Source organism: Vipera berus, assembly GCF_964194415.1.
Source record: "Vipera berus genome assembly, chromosome: 3".
NCBI lineage: Eukaryota > Metazoa > Chordata > Lepidosauria > Squamata > Viperidae > Vipera > Vipera berus.
This window is the reverse complement of record NC_138204.1, coordinates 217,457,810-217,479,286: the sequence shown is the minus strand read 5'-3', so window position 1 is coordinate 217,479,286 and position 21,477 is coordinate 217,457,810. Positions and strand designations below refer to the sequence as shown.

The window sequence follows — 21,477 nt, the reverse complement described above, 5'->3', positions numbered from 1 at the left end:
AGCTCCGGGGACTGTGGCCAGGCCTTCCCCTCCTGCATGCTGTGGGCCCCCAGGGCCTCTGGCACCCCCTCGCTGGCTGCCACTCACGGCCACCTTCCCCCTGAACTGGAGGGGGCAATCAGCCAATGTATCTTCCTGCCGAATTTGGGCCCGTCCCTCTCCTGCCTTCCCTTCCTCAAGATGCACCTTTAAGGTCCTTTTAAGCTGGCAGACATCACAGTCTTTAAAACGGTCTTCCTCAACCTTGGCAACTTGAAGATGGGTGGACTTCAACTCCCAGGATTCCCCAGCCAGCAAAGCTGGCTGGGGAATCCTGGGAGTTGAAGTCCACCCATCTTCAAGTTGCTAAGGTTGAGGAGCACTGCTTTGAAACGCCTGGCCTCCAAATGGGGGCTGGGTTGAAGCCAATCCATGTGAAACATGTGTCTGTGTTGTGTGTGTGTGTGTGTGTTTGTGTGTCTCTTGGCCCTCTGGGTGCGACTTGAGAGCTGTGGATGCTGCAGAGGGAGAAAAACCCCTGGGGTAAGCTTTGAACTAATAAAGGAGAATATTTATAGCTCAGGGTTGAAATGAGGGGTCCTTGGTGCCCTCTGAGCCTGCTGCTTTCCTTGCAGACACTCCGTTAGCCAAAGTAGGTAACACCATCAGTGCTAGAAGGGAGGGGGGTTTGTGGAGAGGAGGAGGAGGAGGGGGGGGGGCTGGAATCTTTGGTGTTCTCTGAGCTTAGTTCCTTCCTTGCAAGCATTTCATGACCCAGCTATGGAACATCATCAGTGCTAGAAGGGAGTGGGGTTTGGAGAGAGAGAGAGAGAGAGAGAGAGAGAGAGAGAGAGAGAGAGAGAGAGAGAGAGAGAGAGAGAGAGAGAGAGAGAGAGAGAGAGAGAGAAGGAGGAGGAGGAGAAGGAGGAGGAGGAGGAGGAGGAGTTGGTGGAGGTGGAGGTGGAGGAGAAGGACTGTGGTGTCCTTTGTGCTCTCTGAGCCTGGTGGTTATCTTCCAGACGTCTCATGACCCAACTAGGTAACATCATCAGGGCTACCTAATGTTATCTAGCTTGGGGAATGAAACATCTGCAAGGAAACAAGCTCAGAGGGGCACCAGGGAGCCCTCACATTAACCACCGTCTGCATTTTAGGCTCTTGCCAAATTCAGGCAGAAGGAGGTACTTGATCCAGGCACTTGACCACAACTCCCTGTCCCCAGTTGGCCACCCTCTGAAAGTAAAGGTGTGTTTGTGTGTACCTGAAGGCAAGATTATCTCCTGAATGGTTTGCCTACAAAGTGAGGAGATTTCTTCTGGAGCCAGAGGAGATTGAGGGTGCCGAGCAGGAGGGAAGCCGGTGTGATCTTCTGGGGTCTGGAGGCCCTCAGCTTAAGTTCAGAGCTGTCTTCCTCTTGTGTAAATGCTGAAGTTCTTTAGTGCCGTTCCTGGCTGTGCAATTCAGAACCTTGCAGTTCTTCTGCTGATCTTCTGCGTCTCGCCTGCGATTCTTCTGGGGTTCTTTTGCGATTCTTCTGTGGCTTTTCTGAGGTTCTTCCGAAATTCTCCTGTGGCTCTGGAGGTTTTTCTTCTGCGGTTCTTCTAGCTCCCGTTAATTCTTCTCCTTCAACATGTCTGTGGAGACATGTTGAAGGAGGCATGTTCTCCTGCAAGGCGTTTCCCTGGCCTCAGAGCCCCCCCTTTCCTGGCTGAGGGGGAGCAGGTGAGATGCAGAAGCGGCAGGGAAAGCGCCCAGGCAGAGCCCGCCTGGCTGCCCCACCCGCCCGGCTGTGGCAGCTGTCCTTGGGCAGGGGGAGGTCCGCTCGGATAAAAGAGGCCTCATTTGCCGTCCTTCCGAGGAGGGAGCCCAGAGCCGGCAAGGGACCCTGACCAAGAGCAGGAGATGGGGGCATGCAGCCGCCTCAGCCCCTGCTCTGCTCACCCCGGCCTTTCTCGGGCCCTCTGCCACTCCCTGGCCCCCGCTGCGGTCGCTAAGCTGAGCCCCCCCAAGGCGCAGCCCTTCGAGGCCATCCCACGCAACGGGCACAATGCCTGGCTCAACCTCTTCCAGTTCTGGAGGACCAACGCCTTCCAGAACCTCCACCACGTCATGGACAGGAACTTCCAGAACCTGGGACCCATCTACAGGTGAGTTTCCCCCCTTTCCCCCCCCACCCTAGGTGGGTCAGATGGCTCCCACTCCCGGCTTTTAAGCGGGGTGGGTGGGATTGGCCACGCTGCACAGCTGGGATGGGTCACCTGAGAGGGCTTGGAAGGAAAGTCCTCACCTGATGAGGTCAGCTAACTCTGTGTCAGTGTGTCAGTGTGTTTGTTTGTGTGTGTGAGAGAGAGAGGGAGGGAGGGAGGGAGAGAGAGTGTGTGTCCTTGGTGCTCTCACAGTTTTTTTTCTTTCTTGCAGACGTTTCGTTAGCCAAACTAGGTAACATCGTTAGTGCTAGAAGATGCAAACCCCGCCCCCCCCCATTAGCACTGATGACGTTACCCAGTTGGGTCATGAAACGTCTGCAAGGAAAAAAACCCACAACCTCAGAGAGTAGCAAAGAAGACCCATCGTTTCAATCCGGAGCCACAAAGATTTGCCTTTGTCAGAGAGAAAGTCAGACCCAAACGTCTCTCCTTCCTTGTTAGGAATATGACGTTTTATTTCACAAAGAAGGGAACGGCCTCCGAACGGCCTCTCTGAAGCCACCTCCGTTCAGCCGGATGTCCCACCATCAATCAACCTGCCTGAAGTATTTTGTCCTGCTTTATGACATTAGCCAGGTGGGTTGAGGATGATGGGTCGGAAGGTCACCAGATGCGGAGAGAGACGCTGCTTTTGGACGAAGGCTGGGTTCATGCCTAAAGGTTGTTTGTCCAGATTGTGATCCCTAGATGGCTGGAAAAAAAAGCTGCTGGGCAGATCTGGCACAAACTTTCCTATTCAAAGGAGACTTTACCTGGCTCAGTCTCCACCTGGGTCCGTAGAAGAGCACGGCCCTGAGGCCGGAGGCGTCTGGACCAGGTGGCCAGGGAAGTCCTAGGCCTAGGGTGAGTGGGTCCCCCTCCCGATCATTCCTCCAAGACTTTAAATATGCACCTCTCACACCATTGAGCTTGGGCTGGCTAGGTGTGATCCCGCACCGTCCCCCGTAGGGGAATACAGGGGGGTCCTCCGCTTATAACCATCCGTTTGGGGACTGTTTGAAGTTACGACGGCACCGAAAAAAGGGACTTATGACCGGTTTTCACACCTGCGACTGGTTGCAGCCTCCCCGTGGTCACGTGATCAAAATTCAGAGGCTTGGCAACTGACTCATATTTATGACGCTTGTGGTGTCCCAAGATCACGCAATCCCCTTTTGTGACCTTCTGAGAAACAAAGTCAAGGGGGAAGCCAGTTCCACTTAACAACCGTGTTACTAGACCCCTGGTGGTGCAGTGGCAGTACTGCAGGCTAATTCTGCCCACAGCCAGCAGTTCGATCCTGACTGGTTCGAGGTGGACTTAGCTTTCCGTCCTTCTGAGGTCGGTAAAATGAGGACCCAGATTGTTGGGGGCGACAGATGCCGCCTCTGCAAATGGCTTAGAGGGGGCTGTAAAGCGCGGTGGAGCGGAATATAAGTTGGAGGGCTATTTGCTACTAACTTACTAACTGCAGTGATGCCCTGAACAACTTTGGTGAGAAAGGTCCTAAAATGGGGCAAAAGTCACTGAACAAATGTTTTGCTTAGCAACAGAAACCTTGGGCTCCATCGTGGTCGTAAGTCGAGGACTCTCTGTATGGGTGGGTGAAGGCACCTGGTCCAGTTTCCTGGCAGAGCGCTGATCGGGAATGGCTGCCCGTGAAGTCCTCAGCCTGCGAGGCAGGGGTGGCACCCTTCTCAGAAGACGGGGGAGACCCCTGCCCAGCAGGAAAGGAATCTTTCTGAAAGGAATCTTTGCAACGCAGACAACGCTTCGGGGTGGAGGTGGGGGAGGGGTTTCCCCAGTTGTACGGGGGGGTCCTCGACCCTAATTGGGCCCAAAACTTCTCTCGGTCAGTGGGACATTTGTTAAGTCAGCTTTGTCCTGTTTTGCCATTTTTCTTGGCCCTGTTGTTAAGCAAATCATTGCCAGCTGTTAAGCCAGTCACACCGTTGTTAAGTGAATCCGGCTTCCCCGTTGAATGTTGCAAAAGGGGATCACATGACCTCAGGAGGTCACAACTGTCGTAAATATCAGCCAGTTGCAGAGGGCCTGAATTCCGATCACGTGACCGCGGAGATGCTGCAACGGGGCTAAGCATAAAAACGATCACAAATCGCTTTCTTTTCAGTGCCGTTGTAACTTTGAATGGTCACGAAATGAACCGTTGTAAATCAAGGACTACCTGTAGAAAAACGGAGAGGATTCTTCGAGTGAGAATGGAAATCCCTGAATAGCAAAAAGGGAGAATATTTGCGGCTCCGGGTTGGGACGAGGGGTCCCTACATCGATCGGTGCAAAGCAACCTGTTCACGAAGGTTTCCCGATTTGGGTCTGGGGGGGCGGGGGGGGGCAAAGCGGGCTGGATAGGACAGGCTAGGAGAGCACTTTTTAATGCCTTGCAAGCATTCTGAGGAACTTGCTGAGACCACACAAAATGCAAAACACACACACACAGGCACACACAGGCGTGTTCTGAGAATAAGTCAAGAAGAATAAAGAAAGAGGGCCCTGCTGGTTCTAAAAGAGATACAAGCAGCAGCTTGATTGAAGACAGAGGCCAAGGTCTCCCTGGCCAGGATGGGTGGCCAGAAGCGAAATGGCTCTGCTAGCAGAACTGAGAAAGGACAGTTTTCTCGTGACTGACCAGGGTCTCCCAATCTTGGCAACCTGAAGAAGGGGGGGGGGACTTCAACTCCCAGAATCCCCCAGCCAGCAAGATGCAGAGAAGAGCAACAAAGTTGATGAGGGGACCGGAGGCTGTGAAAAGTTCATATATGAACACAGTGCTTTTTTTTGTAAAAGAAAAAGGTGCCGGAACTCACACCCGCCTTGCCTACCCTACAAGGTTCCATCCAAAAAAGGTGCCGGAACTCCGTTCTGAGCGTTCTGTGAGAAAAAAAGCCCTGTATGAACATATGAAAAACGGTGGCAGGAATTGGGTGTGTCTAGTCTAGCAAAGAGAAGGACATCAACCCAAAAGCAGAGCAGTCCTTGTCCCAAGTAGAAATGGTGGTGTCCACTTCAGTGGGGAGGTGCAGAGGAGACAGGCAACAGAGAGCCACGCGGAGGCTGTAGGGACTGTCCCCATTCACACCCAGGGTGATGATAACTCCTCCCCATTGGCCAGCCGTGGTGTGCGAACACCTCAAGCCAGGTAGTTTGATAAAGGCCTGGAGACTAAAACACCAGAAAAACGGTTGCAGGATTTGGGAATGGCCAGTCTAGAGAGAAAAAGGACTGGGGGTGGGGGGTGGAACATGATAGCAGTATTTCAATATTTGAGGGGCTGCCACAAGGAGGAGGGGGTCAATTTATTTTCCAAAGCACCAGAAGGCAGGAGAAGAAGCCACGGAGGGAAACTCATCAAGGAGAGAAGCAACCTGGAATTAAGGAGAAACTTCCTGACAGTGAGAACAATTAAACAGTGGAACCACCTGCCTCCAGAAGCGGTGAATGCTCCAACACTGGAAGTTTTTAAGAAGAGACTGGGCAGCCATTTGTCTTGAAGGGCACAGGGTCTCCTGCTTCAGTTGGGGGTGGTGGTGGACTGGAAGGCCTCCAATGGTTCTTTCACCTGTGTTCTAGTGTTCACTCTGTTGTCTGGCCTTGGGGCAGAGGTTCATCCTTTCAGCCCTTTGGGTCTCCGGCTCTTTGTCTAGGTGGATGAAACAGATCAGATCAGATCAGAATAGAGCTGGAAGGGACCTTGGAGGTCTTCTAGTCCAGCCCCCTGCTCAAGCAGGAGACCCTGTATCATTCCAGGCAAATGGCTGTCCAGTCTCTTCTTAAAAACCTCAAGTGATGAAGCACCCACCACGTCTTAAGGCAACTTCTGTTCCACTGGTTAATTGTCCTCAATGTTAGGAAGTTTCTCCTTAGTTCCAGGTTGCTTCTCTCTTCGGTCAGTTCCCATGCGTTACTTCTTGTCTTTGCCTTCAGGTGCTTTGGAGAAGAGCTTGACTCCTTCTTCTTTGGGGCAGCCCCTGAGATACTGGAAGCCTGCTATCATGTCACCCCTAGATTAGACATACCAAGTTCCTGGGTAAATATGGTTTATTTTGAAGGAGCAAATTTACATCTTAAGGGTCATTCTAGGATTTGTCATTCTGGCTAGGACCTTTGGCCTTCTCACTATGAAGTTAGATTTTTATAATGTGCTCCCAACCACGGTTTGAACACAGGGCAAAAGTTGCAGCTGGTTCCAAATCTGGTGGGCAGGTTGTTGGCAGACGAGAGCCACCACACAACTCTTAGGATGCCTTCCGGTTGCCCCTTTGGATGCCCGTTGGCCTCTGTCCCATTCAAGGTGCTGTTTTGATCTGCTAAGCCCTGCAAGACTTGGCTTTGAGGTACCATAAGATCATCTTGCCTTGCCCTACGTGCCCCCCTACAGGGCAGAGACACCGAAGGCCCCACCTCTGCAACAGTTCAAAGGGTTGTGGCTCTGAAGGTGACCCCTTTGCTCTGGAGCACCCTCAGCCCCTCAGCATCTGGACTGCTAGCCTTCCACAAGGCAGTCAAGACTGCGCTGATGCAGTAGGCACTGAGTGTGTCTGTGTGTGTGTGGTTAAGTGGTTTGTTATTGTCTATACTACTACATAGACCAGACTAAGAAATCAATTTCCCAGGAAGGCGAAAACTACTTATATTGAGTTTGGCTGTAATAGCAGAATCTTGCCAGTCTGCTGCTACTGCTGCTGCTACTGCTGCTTTCTCTCTCTCTCTCTCTCTCTCTCTCTCTCTCTCTCTCTCTCTCTCTCTCTCTCTCTCTCTCTCTCTCTCTCTCTCTCTCTCTTTCTTTCTTTCTTTCTTTCTTTTTCTTCCTTTCCTCTCCCTCCCTTTCTTTCTTTCTTTCTTTCTTTCTTTCTTTCTTTCTTTCTTTCTTTCTTTCTTTCTTTCTTTCTTTCTTTCTTTCTTTCTTTCTTTCTTTCTTTCTTTCTTTCTTTCTTTCTTTCTTTCTTTCCTTTCTTCCTTCCTTCCTTCCTTCCTTCCTTCCTTCCTTCCTTCCTTCCTTCCTTCCTTCCTTCCTTCCTTCCTTCTCTCCCTCCCTCTTCCTCCCTCCCTCCCTTGCTTCTTTGCTCTGATCCCAGAAGTGCAGAGCAGGCGGACGGCTCTTTCAATGACCCGATTCTGTTGCTTTGGCAGGGAAACGGTGGGCAGCCATGACAGCGTCAACGTGTTCCTACCACAGGATGCCGCCCAGCTTTTCCAGACGGAGGGGATTTTTCCACGCCGGATGGGCATAGACTCGTGGCTAGCCCACCGCGCTTTGAGGAACCACAAATGTGGCGTCTTCCTATTGTAAGTTACTCTCAGCCACACAGTCAGATGCTGTCACTGCAAGGCCCCTTCTCCCTCTGACCTCTCCGGTAGCAAGGACAGAAGGCCCAGCAGTCGGCACAGGGCAGTTGGCGAAGGCCTTGGCTTGAGGAAGGAAGGCACACCTCCTGCTTCGAACCCGGACAGCCCTGGTCCAGCTCTTCCAACTTCAAGGGAATCTGGTGCTCCACCTCCTCCGTGGAGGGTCTCTGGCAGGAGACGGAGAGCCCACGGCCACGAAGAGGGGAGTTTCAGGACTGGGTCATCTGCAGCTTTTCCCAGATGGGTGCATAACACCCCCAGGATCCAGAAGTGCAAGGAGCCTTCTTCCCTTTTATAACGGGCGTCTCCTGGAAGAAGGTCATCCTTACTCCAAGAAGATTGCTGTCCCCCGATAGGGGAAGACTCTTTCAGCCCCGGGCCTGGCTTCATTCATGATCCTGAAATTCTCCTTCCTCCTTGGTGGAAACGTCTTCCCGTATCTGGGGGCAGCAACGTTCTTCATGCCGTGATGACACGAACAGAATAGAATAGAATAGAATAGAATAGAATAGAATAGGATAGGATAGGATAGAATAGAATAGAATAAATAGGAAATAGAATAGAATAGAATTAGAATAGTATAGAATATGTAATAGAATAGAATAGAAATAAGAATTAGAATAGAATAAAATAGAATGGAAATAGGACAGGACAGGACAGGACAGGACAGGGCAGAATAGAAAACAGAGCTGGAAGGGACCTTGTAGGTCATCTAGTCCAACATCCCAGCCAAGCAGGAGACCTTTTTGACAGATGGCAGTTCAGTCTGTTTTTGAAAGCGTCTAGAGATGAAACTCCCACTACATCTTGAGGCAAATTGTTCCATGGGTTGATTGTTCTCACTGTCAGGAAATTTGTCCTTATTTCCAGGTTGATTCTCTCATTAATCAGTTTCCATCCATTATTCCTTATCTGGCCTTCGAGCACTTTGGAGAATAGCTTGACTGCCTCTTCTTTGGAGCAGCCCCTGAGATACTGGAGCACTGCTATCCTGTCCCCTGAATCCTTCTGTTCATTAAACTACTAGACAGACCCAATTCCAGCAACCTTGTATGTTTTAGCCTCCAGTCCCCTGATCCTCTTTGTTGCTCTTCTCTGCCCTCTTTCTAGAGTCTCAACGTCTTTTTTATAGTGTGGAGACCAAAAGCGATTGCGGTATTCTAGGTGTGGTCTTACTAAGGCTTCATTGAATGGTGTCAGTACCTGCCGTGGTCTTGATTGAATCCTTCTATTAAAGCAACTTCGGATTGCGTGGATGGAGGATTCGTGGAAGGAAGGAGCTTCAGGGGCTTCAGTGGAAAGGGGGAAGGGTCTGCCTAGTAGGAGGGCTACTGGGCAGAGGCAAGGGAGGCTCCTGCAATGAAGAGGGGTGTGGAGGTCCTTCAAGGAGAAAAGCCGGGAGTTGGAGGTCTCACCTGTGGGGGTGGCCTTGCCTTGCAGGAACGGGGAAGAGTGGCGCTCGGACCGGCTCACCCTTAACAAGGAGGTGATCAGCCCTGCTGGCACCCGGAAGTTCCTGCCCTTCCTCAACATGGTGGCCGAGGACTTTGTGGCCTTCATGCACCGGCAGGTCAGGAAGAACACCCGGGGCTCTCTGACCGTTGACCTGTACCACGACCTCTTCCGCTTCACGCTGGAAGGTACGGCCAGGCCCAAATAAGCATCCTAGCCCTAAACTGGAGGACGATTGCCCTTCTTTCTCTGTCTGGGACCTGCTGCTTGACCCTTTCCTCTCTTTGTGACCCTCCACCTAACAGCCAGCAGCTACGCCTTGTACGGAGAGCGCCTGGGCCTTCTGGAGGAGAGTCCCAAGCCCGAGTCCCAGGAGTTCATCAATGCCATTGAGACCATGTTGCAGACTACGCTGCCTCTGCTCTTCATCCCGCCAGGCGTGATGCGCTGGGTGAACAACAGGCTCTGGCAGGACCACCTGAAGGCCTGGGACATTATCTTCAGCCACGGTCAGCCTCAGAGGAGCCGGGCACTGGAGTACTGGGGGTTGAAGGTCACTACAACAGGATGGCAGAGGCCTGGAGGATAACTGCAATATGGGTTGGGTGGGTGAGCGAGGGGCCACCGCCACAATGGGGCGGTGGTCAAGGTCTAGCTCTAGGACACCAAACGTGGGTTGGCCAAAGCGCATTGAGCTCCAGGGACGGCATCTGCTTTCCAGCCTCAGGCCCTTTTGGGGTTGGTTTGGATCAGCTACCTCTGTCAGGCTCCCTAGATACCTCACCACCTCCTATCTGGTTGCCGGTGATGGGGGATGTAGTCCATGCGGTTGAAGGGCTCAGAAGGAGAGAAGCTGCTTCAGCATGGCTGAACTTGGCCAACCTACCAGTCCTGAAGCCATCGTGCTAGGAGAGGCACGGTTTCAACAGCGGAGAATCTTTGTAGCTCAGGTTGAAAGGAGGGGTCCTCGCTGCTCTCTGAGTTTGGTGGTCTTCCTGCAGATGCTTCATGACCCAAATATGTAGCGTCTTCAGTGCTAGGAGGGAGTGGGGCTTTTGGAGTGGAGGAGGAGGAGGAGGAGGAGGAAGATAACTATGAGGTCCTTGGTGCTCTCTGAGCCTGGTTGTTTTCTTGCAGATGTTTCATGACCCAACTAGGGAACAGCATCAGTGCTAAACAGGTGTGGGGTTTGCAGACAAGAGGAGGAGGGGGGAGGAAGAGGAGGAGGGGGGAGATGAGGAGGAGGAGGAGGAGGGGGAGGGGGAGGAGGGGGAGGGACTCCGGGGTTCTCGGTGCTCTCTGAGCCTGGTTGTTTTCTTGCAGATGTTTCATTGCCCAACTAGGGAACATCTAGGATGTCTCCCTGTCCCGGGTGGTCGCACTGAGCAGGGCCTGGGTCTCGGGTGCTTCTCACTCCTTGGGTTGTTTCTTCCAGCTGACAAATGCATCCAGAACATCTACCAGGAGTTCTGCCTGGGGAAGCCCCGCAAATATTCAGGGATCATGGCGGAGTTGCTGGTCCAGGCTGAGCTGCCTCTTGACTCCATCAAGGCCAACCTCACTGAGTTAACAGCTGGGGGTGTGGACACGGTGAGTGTGCCTGAGGGTCACACAAATATCCCTAAGGAAGCACAAGTATCTCAGGTGCACCACAATCATGTAACACTCATACTATCCCTTGACCTGTTGGACCTTCCCTGCCCACGGCAGTTCATGCCTGGGTCCTCGTCCCTCTGTTGGAGAGGTTTTTTTTGGGGGGGGGCAGAACCTCTAGGAATAGATCTGTGTGGAGGTTCTCAATCATCCAGGCCATAGTTGTCTCAAAGGGGTTTTTGCTCAGAATTAACCCTTCCACAGCCCCCGCCATCCTGCCAGAACCGATGAAGCTTCGTGGGTGAGGAGCAAAAAGTCTTTTTCTTCTTCCTCAAGGAAAAAAAGTCTCCAGTTGACTTTTGGAAAAGCACCTTTGTGTCTCTCAGAAAATGGAGTTGGACAGACTCCTGAGCTCCCCCAGTTTTTATCTTTAGCGAGGGACCTTCCACTCCATTCTTGGGCTGGTTCACAACACAAATTTGCTGGCGCCCGAGAACAATATTTGTGATGCTGCTTCTGCAGGTTGTCATAAAATCATTAGCAACCAACAGTCCGCCTTTAAAAGGGTTCGTAAGGTTCCAGCCTTCCAAAGGTTCCCGGGCCCCCAAGCTAAAGAAAGATGGTGGCCAGGAGCCCCAAGGAGGCCTTGCTCCCCAGGAGCCACTTTCTGAAGCTGGGTGTAGCGGCTCCAGGCACTTGGCCAAGGGTTGAAAAGGTCCTCTGGCAGGCTGCCTGTCTGAGTGGCCGGTGGGGTACAGAACACTTTTGAAGTGACAGTTGGCCTCAGGCAAAGCAGGAGGGTGGCCATTTATTTTAGGGTATGATGAGAACATGACAGAAGGAAAGTGAACGTGTGCACACAATCCAAGTAATTACATCCAAGACCTATATGGAGATTACGGCAGTGGCCTCATATCTGGATGTCCAGTTCAGCTATCCAGGCCTTTGGTGTTGCTGGGTGCAGATTTCTAGGGAAGCAGAGAACGCCTGTTGTGTGCAATCTTGCACAATATGTTTCATAGTTTATCAGTACCACAATCGCAACAAGGGGGAGCCTTCCCATCCCCACCGATATGGGGCAGAGGCCCGTCTTCCAGGGAAACACCTAATTCTGTTCAGTTTCGCAGAGAGAGAGAGAGAGAGAGAGAGAGAGAGGGAGGGAGGGAGGGAGGGAGGGAGGGAGGGAGGGAGGGAGGGAGGAGAGAGAGAGAGAGAGAGAGAGAGAGAGAGAGAGAGAGAGAGAGAGAGAGAGAGAGAGAGAGAGAGAGAGGCCAGTCAAAACCAGCTGCCAAGTGAAGGTGATCTCATTGGCTTAAAAGTTGGAAAGCAGATCCCTGCAGAACAGCCTGGGGTTGGCTGTTCCTGCCTGAAATTCTGAACAATCTTCTCTCCTCTCCTCTCCTCTCCTCTCCTCTCCTCTCCTCTCCTCTCCTCTCCTCTCCTCTCCTCTCCTCTCCTCTCCTCTCCTCTCCTCTCCTCTCCTCTCCTCTCCTCTTCTCTCCTCTCCTCTCCTCTCCTCTCCTCTCCTCTCCTCTCCTCTCCTCTCCATGTCCCTTTCTGTTTCTCTTTTCTGCCCCATCCATCTAACCATCCGTCCATCATTTTTCCTCTCTTCTCCTCTCCCCTCCCCTCTTCTTCTTTCCCTCTCTCTCCTCTGTCCCATCCATCCATCCATCCATCCATCCATCCATCCATCCATCCATCCACCCCCTCTGCTCTCTGCTCTCCTCTCCTCTGCTCTCCTGTCTCCCCCTCTGTCTCTCTCCTCTGCCCCATCCATCCATCCATCCATCCGTCCATCCTTTCTCCTCCCCTCTCCGTCTCTCCCCTCCTTCTGCCCCCCTCCCCGGCTGCCCCACAGACAGCCATGCCCCTGCTCTTCACCCTCTTTGAGCTGGCCCGCAACCCCCAGGTCCAGACGGCCATTCGGGAGGAGATCAAGGGTGCCCAGGCGCAGGGCTCCAAGGAGCTCTCCAGGGTGCTGAACGCCATGCCGCTGCTCAAGGGGGCCATTAAGGAGACGCTGAGGTAAGGGGGAGGCCGGGCTCTGTGTGTGTGTGTGTGTGTGTGTGTGTGTAGGGGCCTGGGTTCACAGGGTCTCCAGCTGAATGCCTCTCCTATGGGGACCAGCCCGGGATTTCCTAAGCTCAGGTACAATTATTACACTGAGAGGAAATTTGGTGCAGTGGTTAAGGTGGTGGCCTAGAAACCAGGAGACTGTGAATTCTAGTCCTGCCTTGGCCACAAAAGCCAACTTGGCTGTTGTTGTGGGGACAATAGGAAAAGGAAGGAGTGTTATGTATGTTCACCACCTTGAATTACTACTGTAGAAAGCAGGGCTCTTCAAACTTGGCCCTTTTATGACTTGTGGACTTCAAGTCCCAGAATTCCTCATACCTGGCTGAGGAATTCGGGGACTTGAAGTCCACAAGTCATAAAAGGGCCAAGTTTGAAGACCCCTGGTATAAAGTAATAAAGGCAGGATAAAAATCTAATAAACAAGGGTGAAAAATGAACAACGTTGGCTGCTTTCAAACCAGTCTTAGCTCTTGGCAACTACATGGAGAATTTTCCTGGCAATGTTTTTCCAGAAGTGGATTACTAACGTCTTCCTCCTAGAGCTGACGGAGGGGGGATTGGCCCAAAGTCACCCAGGCAGAACTAGAATTCACAGTCTCCTGGTTACTAGCCCGCTGCCTTTAATCGCTTGGCAAGCAATATCCATGATCAAAGCTTTGAAACTTTGAAAGTTGGGCGGTTAAGAACTTGGATAGGTAAATAAAAATGAACACCCCAATCTCCACGTAGGAGAGCTGGGGAGAAGCAACGGCCCCTCTTTTTTCCCCCCCTTCTGTTGCAGGCTCTACCCTGTGGGCATCACCATCCAGCGCTACCCTCTGAGAGATGTGGTGCTCCAGAATTACTGCGTGCCAGCTGGGGTAAGTGCCCAGCGGCCCAAGGGCCTGCCCCTCACAACCCCCACAATCCCTGGGGAGGTGCGGTGTGTGTGTGTGTGTGTCTGAGATCAGCCTTGCTTGACCTGACGGATTCCTGCCACTCCGGAGAGCCCCTAGCTCAGTGGTGCAAACTGGAGCACAGGGTCCGCCTGGCAAAGATCCGAGATTCAAATCCTTATAAAACCCAATTCTGGGCAGCAGGAGACCCCGTCTCCCCCTCCTCCCCCCATGGCCCCCCTCTCTTGGTTCTCGGTGGCCCCTTCATGCGCAATGCTTGGGTGAGGCTGAGTTGACTTCGGGGTGCCGTTCCTTGCCTCTCTTCGGGTTACCATCCATGACCACAGGCAGTCCTCGACTTACGACTGTTCATTTAGTGACCATTTGAAGTTACAACGACACTGAAAAAGGACAATCTTTCACACTTACGACCATTGCAAGGTCTCCCCCTCCCCCGTGTGGTCACGTGATCAAAATTCAGAGGCTTGGCAACCGGTTCATACTTACGACGGTCGCAACCTCCTAGGATCCTGAGATCCCCTTTTACGACCCTCTGACAAGCAAAGTCAGCGGGGTAGCTTGATCCACTTAAGGACCGCGTGACTAACAACTCCAGTGATTCACTGAAGAACCATGGCAAGAAAGGTTGTCAAATGGGGCAGAACGCACTTAAAAGCTGCCTCACTTAGCGACGGGAATTTGGGGCTTGGCCATAAGTCGGGGACTGCCTGTAACGAGACGTGCAATGGGGGTGAAGATCGTCTCCCAGAGCCGCTTGGGGGCTTTTTGAGCAGGGCGGGTCGGGCCGCCGCCTGAAAGACCCAGGAGCCGTGAGGCGGAAGGGCCTGCCCTGCCTTCCCTGGGCGCAGGAGGGCGACCGGCGGCCTCCTCAGCGGCGTCTCCCTCTCCTCCCCCAGACTCTGTGCCAGGTGGGGCTCTACTCCATGGGCCGCAGCCCGGCGGTATTTGCGGACCCCGAGCAGTACAAGCCCACCCGCTGGCTGGGCAAAGAGGACAACAACTTCAAGGCCCTGGCCTTCGGCTTCGGCTCGCGCCAGTGCATCGGCCGGAGGCTGGCGGAGGCCGAAATGGTGCTCTTCCTCATGCACGTGAGTCTGGCGGGCAGGGGTGCCGCAGGATGGGCCCCGAAAGCCAACTGCTCTGCCTGGGTCGGGGGTCTTGTGGACTTCAAGTCCCGGAATTCCTCAGCCAGGCACGCTGGATCCAAGCCTGCATTTTGATCAAAATGGCCGTCTGAGGAATTCTGGGAGTTGAAGTCCACAAGTCATAAAAGGGCCACGTTTGAAGACCCCTGGGCTAGGTAGTCCTCACTTTACGACTCTTCCTTTAGTGACCATCTGAAGTTACAACGGGGTTGAAAAAGTGACTTTCTTTCCCACTCTTTCCAGCGTTCCCCCTGGTCACATAGTGAAAACTCTGACGGTTGGCAACTGGCTCCTATTTATGACGGTCGCAGCGTTCCGGGGGTGGTGGTGGGTGGTCATGTGATCCCCTTTTGCGACCTTCTGACAAGCCAAGTCAAGGGGAAAGCCAGATTCACTTAACGACCATGTGACCAACTTCAGAACTGCATTTAACAACTGGGGCAAAACTCACTTAACAACCATCTCACTTAGCAACAAATGTTGGGCGACTGTGGTCATAAGTTGAGGACCACCTGTAGAATGAAGCCTTGGTAGATGGCATCCCCCAGCGAGCTGGACGGGGATTATGGGAAGGAAAGGCTGGGGAATGCAAAGGCTGGCTTTGCAAAGGGAGGGGGGCAGGGAAGGGCCTCTGAGGGACCCCCGTCTCTCTTCATGGCCACTGTGGGGCTCTTTCAGATCCTGAGGAACTTCAAGATTGACACCGTCTCCAAGGAGGACATCAGGACCATCTACAGCTTCATTCTGAAGCCGGAGAAACCCCCTCGGCTCACCTTCCGCCCCATTGACTAGGATACCCCCCCCCTCCATGCGGGCTTGTCCTGCTCACCAACTCTGGCCTACATTCTGCAGAGGGTGAGGGGGGAGAAGGGACAGGCCCAATTCTCAAAGACCGGGAAGCCCCCCAGTTTGCCCAGCTCCCTCCTGACAGCAAACCACCCTCCTTACTAGCACTGATGACGTTTTCTAGTTGGGTCATGAAACGTCTGCAAGGAAACAAGCCAGCTCAGAGTGCACCAGGGACCCCACAGTTCTCCTCCTCCTCCTCCTCCTCCTCCTCCTCCTCCTCTCCCCAAACCCCACTCCTTTCTAGCACTGATGCGGATACCTAGTTGGGTCATGAAACGTCTGCAAGGAAACAAGCACGGAGGAGCCCTCATTTCAACCCTGAGCCGTGAAGATTCTCCTTTATTGGTACAGTTTCCTCCCCCAGTTCCTCCATTCCCTCCCCCCTCCAGCAGCTGGGGGCTTTTCTGGTGGGGGGGCACCAAAATGAGCACCTCTTCCTTTGCAATTACTGAGGGGCAGTGGTGGGATTCGGCCACTTCGCACCACTTCGGCAGAACCGGTAGCTAATTTTTTGTTGCCCAGGCCCAGAACGGACTTCCGGAAGCGGCATCCACGCAGAGAACCGGTTGTTCACCTGTTTGAATCCCACCACTGCTGGGGGGGGGGGGTTGTGCAGAAGAGGGAGGCTTCCTGCAAACATCAAAGCAGCGTCCAATTCTCTCTCTGAGGGAGAAGGGCGCTTTCTAGATGAGATAAATGAATAAATAAATCTTCTCCCCACTTTTTAATTTTACTTTTCTGAGGTTTTTTTTCCCTCAGTCGATGTATGCAGGGCTGTCCCAAAGGATCAAATGATGTTCCGTTGGGAATCAAGCATAAATAAATATATGGCTGCCGATGCCCAGTGGTTTATGGCCTTGTCGTGTGCAACCCCGGAGGAGCCGAGGCCCCCAAGCCCCCAACCCCAGGAACTCCAGTTGCAACATCCTGGGGTCACCTGGTCCTCTTCTGGGCACCTTCTGACAAGCAGATTCAATGGAGAAGCCAGATTCGCTTAACAGCGGTGCTACTCATTTAACAACGGCAGTGATTCCCTTAACAAGTGTGACCAAGGAAGGCCGTAAAATGGGGCAAAATTCACGTTAACAACTGTCTCGCTTAGCAACATAAATTTTGGGGCCAATTACGGTCGTAAAGTCGAGGACTACCTGTCTCTCACTCCCAAACCTCCTCAGGAGTGGGCTGCGTTCAATTCAGAGACACCTTGCAGCCAGATGGGTGGTAAACAAACTTTATTTAAGAAGTAAATTATATATATACACATACATAGAAGGCCAGATCCTGAAGCTAAAACTCAAATACTTTGTCCACCTAAGGAGAAGGAAGGACTCACTGGAGAAGAGCCTCATGCTGGGAAAGGTTGAGGGCAAGAGAAGAAGGGGACGACAGAGAAGGAGGTGGCTGGATGGAGTCACTGAAGCAGGAGGCGTGAGCTTAAATGGACTCCAGAAGATGGTAGAGGACAGGAAGGCCTGGAGGAACGTTGTCCATAGGGTCACGATGGGTCGGACACGACTTCGCAACTAACAACAACAACAACATACATATATAAGGGACATGGTGGCTCAGTGGGTTAGGATGCTGAGCTTGTCAATCAGAAGGTCAGCAGTTTGGCGGGTCGAATCCCGAGTGCCGCGTAGCAGAGTGAGCACCTGTTACTCATCCCAGCTTCTGCCAACCTAGCAGTTCGAAAGCACATAAAAATGCAAGTAGAAAAATAGGGACCGCTCCGGTGGGAAGGTAACAGCGTTCCGTGCGCCTTTGGCGTCTAGTCATGCCGGCCACATGACCACGGAGACGTCCTCGGACAAGCGCTGGCTCTTCGGCTTTGAAATGGAGATGAGCAGCGGCCCCTAGAGTCGGAAACGACTAGCACGCATGTGCGGGGGAACCTTTACCTTTTACATACATACGTGTGTGTGTGTGTGTATAGATAGATATATAGATATATAAAATATATATAGATATAGGCATCAGTATCCAACTTCCTTCCGCTTGCAGACAGGCTCCCAAATGCTCCTGCTCAGTCGAAAGGTCGTGTCGCGAACGGTGTCGTGAATGTGACCGCCAACGGCAAGCAGGAAGTGGCTGAGAAGGGAAGAAGCCCTCCGTACCCCTTCACCCCCCTCCCCCTTTCGGCCTGTGGGCCTTCGGACCCCTCTCCCCACCCCCCCTTTCCCCACGAGAGCAGGCTGCATCCGAAACAACATCCGGCGGCAGACAGCCAAGCCTCCTTCCATGATGGTTCATTGAGTGACCGTCCAAAGTTACAACAGCACTGAAGAAAGCGACAGAACTGTTTTTTGCACTTAACAACTGCTGCAGCATCCGCCACGGTCACACAACCAAAGTTCAGACGCTTGGCAACTGACTCGTATTTATGACGGTTGCCATATCCTGATCCCCTTTTGTGACCTTCCGACAAGCAAAGTCGATGCCAGATTCACTTAACAACCGTGTTACTAACAACTGCAGGGATTCACTTAACAAAGGTGGCAAGAAAGGTCGTAAAATGGGCCAACACTCACTTAATAGATGTCTCACCTAGCCACATAAATTATGGGCTCAGGTGTGGTCATAAGCCGAGGACTACCTGTATTTGCCATAAAGAGACTTCTCTTTTCACTCCCCAAATACACCCGAACCCCAAATGGATTCTTTCCCTATGGTCAACGATGGGTCCCGGTGAAGGGGTGGTGTCCCCAGGATGTCCTGGCATCATCCTAGGGGACAATCCCTTAAATAGGAGCCAGCCGTGTGCGGCAGCTGCCAAATAAGCCAACACAGTGTTAGGCTGCATTAATGGAGGGACAGAATCCAGATCAGGTGAAGGGTTAATACCCCTTTACAAGGCCTTGGTAAGGCCACACTTGGAATACTGCATCCAGTTTTGGTCACCACGATGTAGAAAAGATGTTTAGAACTGGGCTTTTCAACCAGTGGTACGGGTACCACCTGTGGTACCTAGAAAAGTGGTAGCGGGGGAGGGGAATGAGCTGAACCGGTGGCAGCACCGCACAAGCCTGAGCGAGGGATGGCTGGAGCTGCAGGGCTGTCAGGGCTCAGCGGAAGCGCCAGGATCAGTGCCAGGCTCCAGCTGGGCCTTGGCGCTGATCCCGGCACATATGCTGAGCCCAGAAGAAGCGCCGATCAGCTGGAATGTTGCAGCATCTCCAGGGCCTTGTGATTTACATTCAGAGGCTTGGCAACTGATTCATATTTATGACAGTCACAGCCTCCCAGGGTCATGTGAAGTGACCAAAACCTGCAAAAATCACCCAGCAGTGGGGGGAAATAAAAACCAAACACCCCCCCACCCCACCCCCGCTGCCAATCCTCAACAGAAATGCTCACAACAATGGAAACCTCGGAGAGGAGGAAGAACGCCGCCAGGCGGGCAGGCAGGTGTCTTGCTCGGCTGTGGCTCGGCTGTGGCTTTTTTCATTGCCATTGTAACTTCGAACAGTCACTAAGCGAACTGTTGTAAGTCAAGGACTACCTGTACTTCATCACTTTTTTTCCATTTTTTTGGGTCATCAAGTTTTTGACACCTTGCTAGGCGACTGGTGGTACTCGAATGTTGCCATATCCTAAAAGTGGTACGATGGGTGAAAAGGTTGAAAAGCCCTGAACTAGAAAGAGTGCAGAGAAGAGCAACGAAGATGATTAGGGGACTGGAGGCTAAAATATACGAAGAACAATTGCAGGGATTGGAGATGTCTAATTTAATGAAAAGAAGGACGAGAGGGGGGGGGACATGATAGCAACTCTTCCAATATCTCAGGGGTTGCCCCAAAGAAGAGGGAGTCAAGCTATTCTCCAAAGCGCCTGAAGGCAGGACAAGAAGCAACAGATGGCAAATGACCAAGGAGAGAAGCAACCTGGAACTAAGGAGGAATTTCCTGACAGTCAGAACAATTAACCTGCCTCCAGAAGTTGTGAATACTCCAACGCTGGAAGTTTTTAAGAAGAGATTGGACAACCATTTGTCTGAAATGGTATAGGGCTTCCTGCCTAAGCAGGGGGTTGGACTAGAAGACCTCCAAGGTCCCTTCCAGCTCTTATTCTGTATTCTGACCTGCAAGGCTTTGGGGAAGAAGACCACCGTTCATAACCAGGAGTTTTATGTTGCATCCAGGCAGGAAGGCTGTTTCGTCTCCACAGCCAGCAGCCTTGGAGAGATCTCTCCTCCAGGACCAGAGATGAGCTGTCGAAAAGTGTTCAGTCAAGTACACTTCGGCAGCCAGGAGTCTGATATCCCAGAGCACATGTGGTTCTTCAGGGGGGGACGTAACCCCTCAGGAGCAGGAAGCTGAATGGAGGACCTTCCCACCATGCCTTGAAGGGGGGCTTGGCGGCTGCAGCTGCCCTGGAGAGCCCTTAGCTTGGACCAAGCCCAGAGTTATTTTCTTCTCCTTCAAGGGGGGGGGAGGACAGAGGGACAGTAAGCTTAAAAAGCCCCCTTAGTTAGAGAGGCAGGATAGGCTCCCAGTTGTGGGGCTGAGAACTGGTGCTTCAGCTCAGCTCAGTGCATGCTCTGGGGCGGCGTTTCCCAACTTTGGCATAATAATAATAATAATAATAATAATAATAATAATAATAATAATAATAATAATAATAATAATAATAAGAATAAGAATAAGAATTAGAAGAAGAAGAAGAAGAAGAAGAAGAAGAAGTTGGAAGGTACCTTGGAGGTCATCTAGTCCAACCCCTTGCTCAGGCAGGAAACCCTATACCATTTCAGACAAATGGCTGTCTAGTCCAGACATGTCAAACACAAGGCACGGGGGCCGGATGCGGCCCGCGAAGTGGTTTCATGCGGCCCGCGAAGCCATCCTGGAAACAGTAATGGCCCCCACTGCCTTGGCCCTGGCCCAGAGACCCTCCTCCTGCCAGAGACCCTCAGATCTGTCCCACTCCTGCCCAGGCCCCCATAGGCACCCTTGATGCGAACGATGTAGAGCTGGCCATGCCCACCCAGTAGGCTATACGCACTATAGCCACGCCCACCCAGGCCACACCCACCCGGCCCCCTGAGGGCAACTGCAATGCTGATGCGGCCCTCAATGAAATTGAGTTTGACACCCCTGGTCTAGTCTCTTCTTAAAAACCTCCAGTGATGGAGCATTCACCGCTTCTGGAGGCAGGTTGTTCCACTTGAAGATGAAGTATGGACTTCAAATCCCAGAATTCCCCAGCCAGCTATTGCTCTGGAGCGTTTTGTCCTTCTGTCCAAAATGTTTTTCTTCATTACATTTCTGTATCGCACACCTCCCCTGCAAAGTGACTCTGGCTTACAAATTATAGAAACAAATAAAAAATAGCTAAAAGTTAAGAGCCCTGGTGGCGCAGTGGTCAAAGGGCAGCACGGCAGGCTAACTCTGCTCACTGCTAGGGGTTCAATCCTGACCGGCTCAAGGTTGACTCAGCCTTCCGTCCTTCCAGTAAAACGAGGACCCAGATTGTTGGGGGCAATAGGTTGACTCTTTAAACCCGCTTAGGCCTGTGAAGTACTGTGAAGCGGTATATAAGTCTAAATGTGATGGCTATTGCTGTTGCTAAAAGAGTAAAAGGAACCAACATTAAAATATTATTTTAAAAAATTCACCTTCCAGTTGCCGTTTTGCAGAGGGCTCCAGCTGGTGGGCCTTTGGGCCCCTGTGAAATCTGCCCCTTTTGACTTGGACAGAGGCGATGGCTGGGGGGGGAGGCGAACTGAAAGAGAAGGGGTTCATTTGGCAGGCTGGTGCCTGTTGACCTGGGGTTCCCTTGGGATGGCCTTCCAAGTGGCCCCATCTTGTGTGCCAAAGGGTCATCATGGATCCCTCCCCTGTCTTTTCTAGAGACCCACCCAGTAGTAGGATTCAAATATATAAACAACCGGTTCCCTGCGTGGATGCCGCTTCCGGAAGTCCATTCTGGGCCTGGGCA

At 52.3% G+C, this 21,477-nt stretch overlaps 1 protein-coding gene across 1 annotated transcript; it reads left to right on the top strand.

Moving 5' to 3' along the window:
- Positions 1-1,881: 1,881 nt before the first annotated feature.
- On the top strand, positions 1,882-15,486 carry LOC308666748 (cytochrome P450 11B, mitochondrial-like; the record flags this gene model as incomplete). The annotated part of the gene is made up of 9 exons (XM_081325641.1): positions 1,882-2,126; positions 7,314-7,469; positions 8,970-9,169; positions 9,287-9,490; positions 10,417-10,571; positions 12,436-12,602; positions 13,435-13,513; positions 14,446-14,637; positions 15,373-15,486. 9 exons carry the CDS (start codon positions 1,882-1,884, stop codon positions 15,484-15,486), a joined length of 1,512 nt encoding a protein of 503 aa, XP_081181767.1.
- Positions 15,487-21,477: the final 5,991 nt, after the last annotated feature.